Source organism: Opisthorchis viverrini, assembly GCF_000715545.1.
Source record: "Opisthorchis viverrini unplaced genomic scaffold opera_v5_79, whole genome shotgun sequence".
Lineage (NCBI taxonomy): Eukaryota > Metazoa > Platyhelminthes > Trematoda > Opisthorchiida > Opisthorchiidae > Opisthorchis > Opisthorchis viverrini.
The window spans coordinates 660,243-673,277 of NW_008751737.1; the positions used below are offsets into that span (position 1 = coordinate 660,243).

General features: G+C 46.5%; 2 protein-coding genes across 2 annotated transcripts in view; one reads left to right on the forward strand and one right to left on the reverse strand.

Annotated features, from left to right (window-relative positions):
* The window catches only part of T265_04735 (hypothetical protein), a gene marked incomplete at both ends in the record, with an annotated part of 132,107 nt that overhangs the window by 114,043 nt on the left and 5,029 nt on the right, over positions 1–13,035 (reverse strand). The window lies entirely within an intron of this gene.
* T265_04736 (hypothetical protein) lies at positions 1,866–2,165 on the forward strand (the record flags this gene model as incomplete). Its single annotated transcript, XM_009169549.1, has 1 exon — positions 1,866–2,165. One exon carries the CDS (start codon positions 1,866–1,868, stop codon positions 2,163–2,165), a length of 300 nt encoding a protein of 99 aa, XP_009167813.1.

A 13,035-nucleotide genomic window follows, 5' to 3' on the forward strand; every position in this document is an offset into this window, starting at 1 on the left:
ATGGGTTCTCTCAATACGTTCGGTGTTTGCCGGTTCATCAGGAGTCAAACCTTTCGAAATCGACAGTACAGTTGCATTTTCATCCACACACACACATTATCGACTTCAGATAAATAGTAGAAAATAATAGTCGTTCAGTATCATTTCGGTGCCTAGCTGCCGTGCCACCTGAAAAAAAGGGACGAGGGCTGAGCTACTGCCATGTTGCCCAAACCTAAGCGACAGCAGTGGGAAGGCTGAGGTTGGGTTCCAACCACGGATCCTACGGTCAGTATGTTCGCGCCTTAATCACTGAGTTATTACGAGCTCCACTTCAGATGACTCCTCTTAACGAAAATCAATGCATACTGGTGTAGCCTTCAACAAAGAACACTCAATAGGTGGCGTCCAAGTTACAGGAGGATATGAACAGGCTTTATGACGATTGTTCAGCATATGGGATGAAGCTGTACACACAAAAGTGACAAACGCAGTTTGGGCAAACGTATGGATCTATATCGTCAGTTCGTTGCCTAAGTGACATTACTGCGGCTTAAAAGTGTCGGATTCCCAAATGCAACTAAACGTTTGACGCCTGTTTTTAATTCGGTGCCTGCTGCCGTGCCACCTGAAAAAAAGGGACGAGGGCTGAGCTACTGCCATGTTGCCCAAACCTAAGCGACAGCAGTGGGAAGGCTGAGGTTGGGTTCCAACCACGGATCCTACGGTCAGTATGTTCGCGCCTTAATCACTGAGTTATTACGAGCTCCACTTCAGATGACTCCTCTTAACGAAAATCAATGCATACTGGTGTAGCCTTCAACAAAGAACACTCAATAGGTGGCGTCCAAGTTACAGGAGGATATGAACAGGCTTTATGACGATTGTTCAGCATATGGGATGAAGCTGTACACACAAAAGTGACAAACGCAGTTTGGGCAAACGTATGGATCTATATCGTCAGTTCGTTGCCTAAGTGACATTACTGCGGCTTAAAAGTGTCGGATTCCCAAATGCAACTAAACGTTTGACGCCTGTTTTTAACGTCATGTGGTCATTAAATACCGAGGACAAGATAACTAGGAGAAACCAGTTTCTTCCATAAAGGGATAAGTAAATAGCATGCCGAACGTCCAAACACATTTTTTCAGTGACAAGACAGCAAAGAGCAAACATAGTCACCGCTACGCAGCAATTAAAATGGAGCACGCGTTCGAGAAGTCACGTGATCGACCGTACTTTGGCCTGCGAGCTGCAAATAGCACAGATCCAAGCCTATCGATCCAAGGTTTGGGGTATAAGATCCTCAATGTAGTGAAGCTCAGGCGTAAGACGGGGCCCTTACATCATTTGTGCTGAGCGCTCGACCATGTTTTCACGTTTTCATGATGTCCTGAAGCAATTCTGCGATTATGTGGAAACCTACACTTTCTTCGAACAGGAAAATTTCGGATAACACGAGACAGGCAGTTTGCATGCAGACCTTTCTAGCATGTAGTTCAGTCCAATAGTAGGGTTGCACGCGTATGAACCAGGATACTAGTACGGCATTTCTGGCTGTCAGCGCTCAGATCAAAGGATGCGGTTAAAAACAACCGCTGGAATGCGAAGGCTCCATTAAATACTTAATAGGACCATGCCCGATAGTTATTATGACTCAGGTTAGCTGGAAGAACCACAAGGAGATAAACGTGCGTCGTCAGAATGAAAATACTGGAGGCATGTAAATGTCTACCATGAATTGTTTGCGATAGGCTGGTACCGTCTCCCTCCCTCACCCACTCTCTCCTTTTCACTTCGGGGTTCTAACTATAGTTAAGTGAATTTGTGGCTGCATGTTAGTGAATTATTAGCGACAAGACTGATGTTACTGTGTCTGGTAAAGAATGACGACAATGACCATAGATTTTCACCGAGAACTTGAAGAACGGCTGGAAGCACAAACGCATGAGGCCGTTCCCTGTGACCCCATACTCCCGTTTCATCACCAGTCTGCATCAACACAGCCAATGACAGAAAGCCATTTATGTGGTGCACACACGCATATGGTAAAGAACCGGTCCACAGTGAGCCCGTTGGATCACCGTCATGGTAACGTGGTGTCACCGATTGTAAGATTCCGAATTCCACACGCTCCGTACCCCAATCACATGACCAGTCAACAGCCGGGTCCGGTGCTAATATGAATGCATGAGCTTGGTTTCCCCTAGTATGACCCTGTTAGAATGTGTAGTGTCAAAACGCGGAGCCGGTATCCCAGTGTGTCCATGATCACGGTGACGAATTTGACTAGAATCTGAACAGTCACGTTGTTCCGGCAAGTTTCTGAACCTGGAGACTGGCATAAGCTAAATGCCGATAAAGACGACCTGTAGAAAGAGTAGTGCAGTGTAAGTGGACCCATACGACCTAACACACGTTCGCTGATGCCCCGAACAGTTGATAGATCAAAGGACTTTCATCCAGAAATTACACCCATTTTAGGCATGTGTAGAATGCGCTCTGGAAGCACAACAAAACAACCAGTGGGAATGGAACAACTATCGATGGTATTTGACAGGTGCTACCGACAAGTCACGTGACCCATCTTCCCACAGGAAAGGTGGCGTGGTCCGCGTCTGGAATTAGTCATCATAACGGAGTTCTCTGTTGGTTAAACCGAAAAATTCCTTAAGGAACTGCAAATCAGTCTCCACTTGGGGACTTGATCCAAAGGATCTCACATGGGGATGACTGTAATATGAAACCATTGGCTTCCTCACAGTATACACGTTGAGAATCCATTCATATGCTCTTGGTACTTTTGCACGTAGGTCGTTGTAAAACAACACTCGTAGATATGAAATTCAAATTTGACTGGATGAAAGCACAAGTCCGCCTAGGAATGCCCCGGAAATCGTTCGACTGTAACACCCTTTCGGTGCCTAACTGCAATGCCACCAGAAGGAAGCACGAGGGCTGGGATACTGCCAGGTTTCCCAAGCCTAGACAGGGAAAGTCGAGAGGCAGAGGTCGGGTTCGAACCAGGGACCTTTCGGTTACCACACTCTAACCACTGAGCTATCTCGTCCCTAATGCCCCTGAAGCTCGTGAACACAATACGCTCTTTGTATTCCCAAACTTCCGGACGCGGGCTCTCCAAAAGATTCCGCACACAAAACGGTGCCTGTCAGAGATGCTCACTCTCTCTCTATTCCTATTTAACTCCCGGATAGATCAAATCATGAGACGAATGCTGGGTCTACAAAACCACAGCGTTCGAAAAGCCTGTGACACAAACCTCGCCGATCTGGAATATGCAGACGATATCGTTCCGTCTTCGGAGAGGAGAAGACGCAAGTGTTTTTGGATGAACTGACCGAAGGCATCACGTCCTTTGGTATGCAAGTTGCACGCACAAAGTGCAAGTTCATGCTCCTGGGCACGCGGTCACTTAACACGCCACTCACAACCCAGGGGAAGCACTCGAAATTGTGGGGCGTTTTAGGTATCTTGGAAGTTGTGACAGACAAGATCGAAGCACGAACCTGCTAGGCTCGGGTCGCGTTCACTGATTTGAAACACCTATGGCGACAAAGTGGTGTATCCCTGAACCTAAAAGGAAGTGTATTTCAAGCTACAGTGCGGGCTGTTTGGTTGTATGGCTGTGAGAACTGGCCTACTCGAGCAGCGCAACTGAGAAGTCTGCAGGTGTTCGGCAATCGTTGTCTCAGAGTCATAGCTCGTGTGGGTTGACGTCGGCGTAGCCGTAACGAGGCAGTTAGAAAGCGCGTTTTCGGTTGTGCAACGGGTACTTCCACTGAAGAATGTGTCCCGCACCAAAAGCTGCGTTGGTTGGGACATGTGTTGCGTATGCTAAACCATCGTTTGCCGAAGAGAGTACTGTTTTCCATGCCCAACTCCGAGTGGCGGAAGCACAGAAGTGGCGAATCCTTGACCTGGCAGAGAAGTGTTTGGGTGCTTTCGATGCTAATCGCCTTCCAGGATGAGACCGCATGATCCTCGGTGCGCCTGGTTGGAGACGCTGCAAGATATGACTGCCAACTGATGTCAGTCACGTTCTTGTCAGTTTTTACACACACTGCCTGAATGAGTGTCTGAAGTTGTAGGCACCTCGGAATGATCGTAGTAAGCTAAAACTAAGTCCCTTCCAACGTCCACCTTTATTCTTTTCTTCACGATAGGGCTTCAAAAAATCGTAGTAGTGCGGCAGCGGAGCAGCAGTGTTGGACACTGATGTCTCGCTGTCCGTGATGATGAAGCACAAGCGGGAAAGCGGACTTATCATATTCATGGCAGGCGGAGTAGATCACGTATGGACCAGCATGTCATCAAAGGCATGCGTGGCACGACGGCACTTATTGCTAGGTGCAGAAGTGGAATTTAGTCCACATCGTACCATGTGGGCAAACGACAGCTGAGAAAATATGGAATGTTATTGAAAAATATCGATTACACAGACGTAGTGCACTACTTATAAAGTCGCTGAAAACTCCCCGACAACCCACGACCACCAGGGCTCACCAGGTAGGCGCAGCCCCCGAGTTCCCGTCAACCTTATGTTCTGTTTGGAAACAGCATAAACGAGAGACTCAGCTGGGTTCCAGGCTAGTCGTTCGTCAAAGCCAAACTGGTATGTCCAAGCGGACACATGGCTTTGTAAGGTAGTGACGAACGATGGGTCTACTTGACTGAACATCTGTGTGAAAAAAGTCCAAATTTTTCGAATTTGTTATACAGAGCGATTAATGTATGGGATTACAGACACCTACACTGACAGGTGGATTTCAATGACAAGTGGATTTCGGTAGGCTTAGCACTATATGACTGTTAAAACCAAATAGAATGGGGTGATGACCGTCGACAAATCTGGTTTTCCAAACTGACCGCCACCTCACATTGTGATAACCTGAAGGCCTGTTGTTTCCGAACCAAAAACATGATAGACACCTTAGTTTAACTACCATAATTTCAAGTTAAACAGCCTTTCGTGAGATGGAAGTGCGAAACCTTTTGTGGACTGTCGAACCTTGTGAGTAATTCGACATCTCCAGCAACGTGCCAACTAAAACTCGGGGCGGTCATTGTACATCGGATTCAGCTGACGAACATCATAAAAGAAAGAATCAGTTGAGTATATCGTTACCACCATTGTAGTTTGCAAATGGGCGTATTTCGACATTTACGTGCATCAACTGCGTAGCTGATTGATCAGCCACACGAATGGAACAAACACACACACAAGCGTAGTGAACATTAAGAAAGAAGCCAGACAAATTTTGGCCTACAGGTTCAGTTCATGAGCAGGATCTGAAACTGAAGTTCGTCTTCAGTTTTTATGTGTGGATAAGCTGAACGTGCGAGAGACATTTGAGGCGAACTGTCACGAATGCCAGTGTGCACGCGTCCCAACTAATCCCAAATAGTCCACCCCATGTTCCAGTTAAAAATGTAGGATCCAACTTCGACGCTGAACAGAGACACATTTACAAACATCAGCATTTTTATTCGAAATCGCAAGTAGCACGAGTGCGGAATCAGGTAACCGAACACACATGAAAACCCGTCTCCCTGGTGTTGTTTTTCGAAAACACTGGTTAGACCTGAAACGTCGCAACCGAAACGACTTGGGTACGATGCCGAGTGTTTCCCCTAGCACAACTTGGATTCATGGAACTTATGTCTCCCCAAACAGAAGCAAAACGACCGGTGCACTTTCGGCAGGAGCCCGGAAACCCAGGAAGACTGCAGATCAGTGCCCAACTTTGGCGAGACTAAGGTGAAATCCAAAGACACCGTTTCAGGAACTACCAGTGCGGCTCAGACATATCGATCTTAAAAAAGACAACGGTAGAACTTGAAAGAGCACCCGATGGCTTACTAATGGGACTGAAAGAGTTAGCCATGATTCGGTAACCCAATGTTGTAGTAGTATACTTGAAGTAAGCCAATCGGCTGGTCATGTAGAAAAATTATCTCACATATTCATGGCCGTCACTCGCCCAACCATCAGATTTAAGTTTCTCTGAACGTAGTGCCGTGGCACCTGAATACCAGATGATATTGTGTGGGCCAATAAATGAACGACGATCACGCACCATTACCAGGACAACCAATTATTCACGGAATTACAATCACTGAGGGTGGGCATTACGAACAACTAGGAGAGGAAGATAATTTAGACCTGAAAGACTTAAGGCACATAAGATATGACCAATGGCAGGTACGCTACTGAACTCTCTGTTGAAGTAAGGCTGAAATCTGGGTCGAAACAGAAGCAGTAGGAAATTGTTGTGTATGTGTGCGGACGATATTCTGACCATATGCAAAGCTGATTCACCTACCCGGATGGAAAAGTCCACGGCATGATTTACGAAAGGGGTTAACGATGTGAACGTAGCCGCGCGAAAATTTCGAAAATAGAGAGCAGCTGAAAAGGAACGGAGGCAGAGAATTTATTATGCGTGGATAGGAAAGATGCTCTCGTCTCTCATGAAGTATGAATACATGCATCCACAAACTAGGTGAAAAGTAGTTAATTCAAAAGAAGTGTGTTTCAAGGAGAAGCAGGGGTAGCGATCGGGTGAGGGTTGACGTTTGGAGTGAAAGAAGAGCTGGACAGGCTGATACTGAAGTCGTAGGATAGAAAAAACAATTACGTACATATATTCAAGTGATGCTGTGAAAAATGTGGCTGTGTATCAACCTACTCAACGAAGTAGAATGTCGATCTTAGGGGTGAAAAGCAAGGGAACTGCTAAAACACGTGTCCGAATTCCCGACTATTGCAGTGCATACGTGGACCTCACGTCCACGTTCTTGGCATTAAGCCTATAGCGATCGGACTCCTTGTGTCTAGTTTGCATTCAAGCCTTGTATGTCGCAGTCGCCATCAGCTGTAGGAACCATGTACTTATCGTACAATGGTTCTAGCTGTCTCAGTTTCGGTCACCGATTATTTGGGGAGATGGGGTAGATATCTGTGCATTGGAGGCGGTAGCTGATGCAGTTAATGCGCAAATACAGGGTTATCTGTGGAGCTTTAATTGGGAGAGAGTCATGCATTCAGGTCAATAGCTAGGATAGATGAGCGCCACTGAGGGTGCAGTAGCTTAATGACTCAAACGTTTGTATTTGTAGTCATTAGGAATCCAATTCTCCATGATTCCAACTCAAGCGCATACAGCGCCGGTAAGACTCAGCAAGTCCAAAGCAGCGTCACCATTTATTATCGATGAAAAGCCAATACATTGAAGACAAATGCGAACCTTGCAGTCGTGAAGGGTAGGCCCACCAAACAATAGAATTAAATGTGTGTAGGTATATTGATTACTGAACTGTGAAACACTTTAGTGTATGGAAGAGTATGATATTCAATGCGCAGAACAGATGTTACAGTCCCGAACCGTCTTATAGATAGCGAAGCCGCACCGGAGTCTCTACCATAAATTTTCGTCCGGACAAGCTGAATTTTCCACAACACAGAGTGCTTCTGTATGCATTAAAAGATGAGATTACGGCAGAGTGAGAGGGCTTTTGAAAACTGCTCGCCGAAGTGATAATGCATTGAAAACATCGATACGTAATCCGCAGACGGCATTATTATTGTGGGGAGATTTTAAAAAGCACAAACAAGTTGTCCGAGTATCCCATTCCTAACTTCGTATTTTGAGCCCCCAAAAGTGGAGACCTATACTACTGGATATGGTGATGAAGCATTGGTGCTTAGTAGTGAGATTGCTGTCCAGGACGACGCGAGCATGCAAAAGGTGCCAGCTGACTAATACTTGTTAAGCGAGCTCACTCCTGGATCCCGAGTACTTCAAGTTCCATCGCTGGTCTGACCTGGGTTCTAGTCCCAGTCTACCCCGTTTAACCGTTCCGTGTTCCGTACCCCGACCTAGTATCCATTCCATGACCTATTTTTGCCAACCCCTTGACACGTACGATTACGGCGTCAAATTACGTGCACATCCCTGGTATCTTCGATATCAAACACTCCCTCCTGTCAGCCCTGTAAAGGTAATCAAATTGTACGTATCCGGGCAGAGAAGTTGACATGATTTTTTGCGTTCTTTGTAACTATATATCTCCCTTCCCCACCACCACCGATAAGTTTACTGCCCCAAACCTAATTTCTTCGTACATACTTCTGTGGGCAATGTTCACCAAACTGCGACTAGGAGATACTCGTGGGCTTTTTCTGTATATTGGGGGACTAATAATAATAATAATAACAATAATAATCGGGATTTAGCTTCATGCATTGGCTATCGGCGAACCATCACGACAAACGGAACGAAGCAACTCTTACGTGTTCAGTACCACACCAACGCCGTGCAGAGTACCTACCTCACGGCTCCGTCACAATGTTCCCGCTCTTTATGATCCACAGTAACTACCTCCCTTTACTTTGCAAACCCTTCGCCGATGACATAAAGCTAAGGAAGGAAACCCACTAATAGACTATCATGCCTCTCAGACCGGCCTCCACATCACCCACTTTCAGTGATAGCTTCTTTGTGACCTACGTCGAATCAATATTAACGGTAACTGGTTAGTGCTGGTGCAGCCTTCGGTTGTTTCCTTGATTTGACAAATTCTGCAGTAGTATGTGTTATTGATGTTGTTTACACAGAGTAGATGAGGTGTATAAAAGTAAAGGGCAGTGGTAGATATGTGAATAGAGGACGGTTTTGATTCTTCTACCGTTTTTTTTGCATTTCCAACTTTGTCAAAGTTTTCTCGTCCATACCTTTTTTGTTTAAAACCAAAGGTAAGAGGCCAGTGAAAGGCATTGCAAGCTATGGCACCGATAGACTAGGCCTTTCTGCGACCACCTACTAGACAGTCGAAGCTAGGGCTATAATTTGTTTAGCTCTTACTCGAAGGTGACTGAAGCGCGTTCCAGGCTGGTATGACTCTACGAAAGATTTGTCCTTGCACGCTGGTGGTTTGCAAGGGGGTCGGCTAAGATGAGCCTAGATAGGGGAAGTCGAGAGGCAGAGGTGAGGTTCGAACCACGGAACTTCCGGTCAGCAAATGTGCGCTCTAACCACTGAGCTATCTCGACCCCCTTGGGAAACCTGGCAGTATCACAGCCAGGCACTGGAAGGGTTTTACAGCCAAATGATCAACAGCGTAGAATCGTGCAGGTTCGTACACAGAGAAGTCAACTGTGGACTAGAAAATAGGTTACAACTAATAATTGCCTGATGCCTAGCTGTCATGCTACCTGAAGGAATCACGACGGATGAGATACTGTGAAGTTTCCCAGGCCTGCACGGGAGCAGTCGAGTTGCAGACGTTGGGTTCGAACTCCGATCACCAGGCTCACAACTGTACCTGTCTGAGTGGTCTCTAACTGACTGAGAAAACAGATATCAACGAGAAGAACGGCCCCGTCGCATACGGAGCACATGGCCTAACCAGCGCAACCCGTTTAGTGTGACCAGCTGATCTATCGAGAGAGAATGAACGTTCCCGAAAACCGTCTACCGTACTTGGGCATCACTGGTATGGTTTCCCCAACGGACCCACACAGTGATTAGCAAACACGTTTATGGTCAAATAAAGGGTCTTCGAAGTTATGGGACATGCAGCGGCCACGTGTTTGATCCCTCAAATCGGACCGCGACATTATATACTCTACCTTGGCGGTGAAACCGATGTCACGATGGCGCCACAAATGTCGGAGGTTAGCAAACACAACACGGGTTGTCCTAATTCGGGAAGTGATTCAGTCTATCACCAGTCTGCCGGGATTTATACGGCTTCACAGTTAAACGAAATTACCTACCACATGGATTGGTTTACCTGTACGCACGAAGTACCCACCCAATCTTACAGCAGCAAGTCGCACTACACAGGTATGGAGTGCATGTCGAACTTGCATCAGAACTATTTAGGTAATTAAAAGAGCTTGCATTTCCAAAGTGCCTGATTCACGAAGAGCAATATCGTCGGCGTACTCAATGTCCGTGAGTAAACGCCCCGATAGTGTTTTGATCCATGAGGTGTTAGAGGTAGGTAAAGGATATTCAGGCATCATACCAATTACGAAGTTGGAGAATGAGCGCCAGAGAACATCCTTGCTTGAAGCCACTAAATATGGTGAACTCGGGAGAGAGTCTGCCGTAAACAGTTACGTGTCCACGAGAAGAGGCACACAAAGCCTTTATCAAATACAAGACTTAACAAGAGACACCACTCGTCGCTAGACTCTGTCACAGTATCTGATGATCGACGGGGTAAAAAGCAGATTAGAGACCAAGAAATACGATCATTTTTGCTCGTCGGAATCAGGGACACAGTCCAAACACTTTCTGGGACGGAATCCAGCTTGATTCGCGTGAATCTGACTCTTCCGGTGTCAGGTCAACCTGCTTAGGATAACTCTAGAAAACATCCTGAGACCTTAAGCCATTAAGCTGATGCCGCGGTTGTTTTTGGACGAGTTTCTTGCACCTTTTTAGAATATGGGAACCGCCGTCGAGGCACTCTATTATGTTGAAAGTTTTACGTTCTCTAGACATTTTGTAGTAGGGTCGAAATCACCGCCTTTTCTGGAGGTTTAGAGTGCAAGCAAGTCCGGGAACTTCGTTGCGCTGAAGAAATGAGACTGCACACTGGAGTTGGTCGATAGCAGATTGATATTACCAATAACTCTGGTTCATTTGGTCCTTCCAGAGGGTGTCCTGGTCCTCCAGGTAGGGGTCGGAACATGTGGCGACTTGTTCCGTAGAAAGGGTAATGCAGTTGCATTTCCCGCAAAACACTGCTGCCTTGTGGTTAGGTTTTTGAATCAAGGGTCTTGGTTGGGGACTCTAATCTTCCTCCTGTGGTCACCCTGGCAGTATTCCAGCCCATGGACAAACATTATCATCAGGGACAGCAACATCAGTGTTGCCATTGATGCTTCACCGGACAAACATGATACCTACGTCTAACAACAAACTCATGCTACATCGGCCGTCGCGTGGTGACATCAACCGATTCACCATACTCGCTGCCTACGTCATCATCATCATCATCATCACCATCGATAGCATGACATCACTGTTCAACAGCGATGCTTCACTGCCGTAGGCACGGTGCGTAAGCAAAAACAGGCTACCACTGCCGCCTTCCTTCTTCCTCTTTTACAGACTTCTTCCCTTCTCCCCACCCAATCAATAGCTCTCCCCTTGTAGGCCCAGCACTTAGAACCAATGACTCCGTTCGTCTTTCATCGGTTTCGCACGCAGCATCTGCTCGTCACAGGGCGCCGACATTCCCAGGTATCTCTAAAATCAAACTCCAAGCCTCGACGCCCAGTCTATCTGGCTGCTCTCAATGTCCGCACTCGGAAGCAAACACGACAGCAAGCTTCTCTTGCTCTCACACTGGACTCGCTTGGCATTGATATGTGCTGTTTCTCAGAAACAAGAATTCAAGATGCAAGCTCAGTGGTTGAGCTAACCGCCCTCTCTCACTCTCCTCTCGCTTCCGGTTGCGCACCTCTGATGATTCAGAAGCTGCTACAGCGGGACGTGCAGGGGTTTGTATCGTCCTGAGTCACTGGGCGGAAGTATCCTTGCTTGATTGCATACCCGTTGGTAGTCGCCTCTGTGTGGTCCACCTAGCAACGTCTGTGAGTCTCTCAAGCAATAGGTTGATAGATGTCTGTTTGTCTTGTTTGCTTATGCCCCAACTGACTGTAGCTCCGACGCTGTCAAAGACAGGCTTTATGACGCCCTGAATACCCTGCTGCGGCGAGCTAAAGGCTCAGCTATCGTGGTGGTTGCCGGAGATTTGAATGCACAAGCGGGAAGGCTTAACGTATCTGAGACTCAATTAGGAGGTCGATGTGGATTAGAAGTGGTATGTACGAATAGCAAACGATTGCTTCAGCTGTGCGCTGATCGCAGGCTGTTTTTACGCAGTACTAACCCCCGAAACAGCCGAAGTCATCTGGCCACATGGTGTCCTCCAACGGCAAGCCGGCCACAAACTCACATCGGTCACATTGCCATCAATTAACGGTGGTGTGGATCAGTAACTGACTGCCGGTCGTTTTGAAACACATTTGTGGATTCCGACCACGCGTTTGTCCGAAGTCATTTCTCCATATGTTTTCCAGGGCCAACTCAACTCCATATTGTTAAGCTGAAGGGACGCTTCGCAACTGATGCAATGTATTATCCTGCATGTTCCAAAGGGAGAGCAAATATGCACACTTACTCGTCAAATACCGCGATCGAAGCCCAGGGGTGTGCTTCAAAATGAACGGCAAACTTGCGAAGCTTTCCACCGGTAACTGATTGCTACATGGTGCACGTGAGTCAACGGTTAGTTTACAGTGCCTCCAAGTCACAAGGCATAGATATTTGTGCCGAAATCTTACACTGGCTAGAAATAAACGATTTTCAGTACATAATTAAAGGAGCCGTTCCCCATTACCTGTGCGGTGGCAACCAAACCCCTAATTGGTTGCCAAGGCGGACTTGGTTGGGACTTAGTCGACCAACTTGAGCATTCATATCACCTGCCATAATTACAATATGTGTACTTTTCGCTGACCGTAGTAACCGTGGAAAATCTATATGGAAGCTGTTTTTCTCGGTTTCCGAGCGTATTCAACCTTGGGTTTAAGCGGAACTCTCACGGCCTAGGTACCACGGGCCATTACATCGGGATCACCGGACACCCGATGGGTAAAGTGCGAGAACTTTGGTTTGATACCGAGCGGTTTGAGATCAACGACAAAGCTGGAATCTTGTATGCGGGCTTCGGAGACAGAATACATCGACGGAAAGAGAGAACAAGGTCTGACCAAAAGCTAACTGTTTGTCAACGTGACAGAGTAACAAATAATAGTAATAATAATAATAATAATAATGGAATCTTGGGGCTTCGGAGACAGAATACATCGACGGAAAGAGAGAACAAGGTCTGACCAAAAGCTAACTGTTTGTCAACGTGACAGAGCAGAGTATAATAGTAATAATAATAATAATAATAATAATAATAATAATAATAATAATAATAATAATAAGCGTCCAGATATAGCACCCT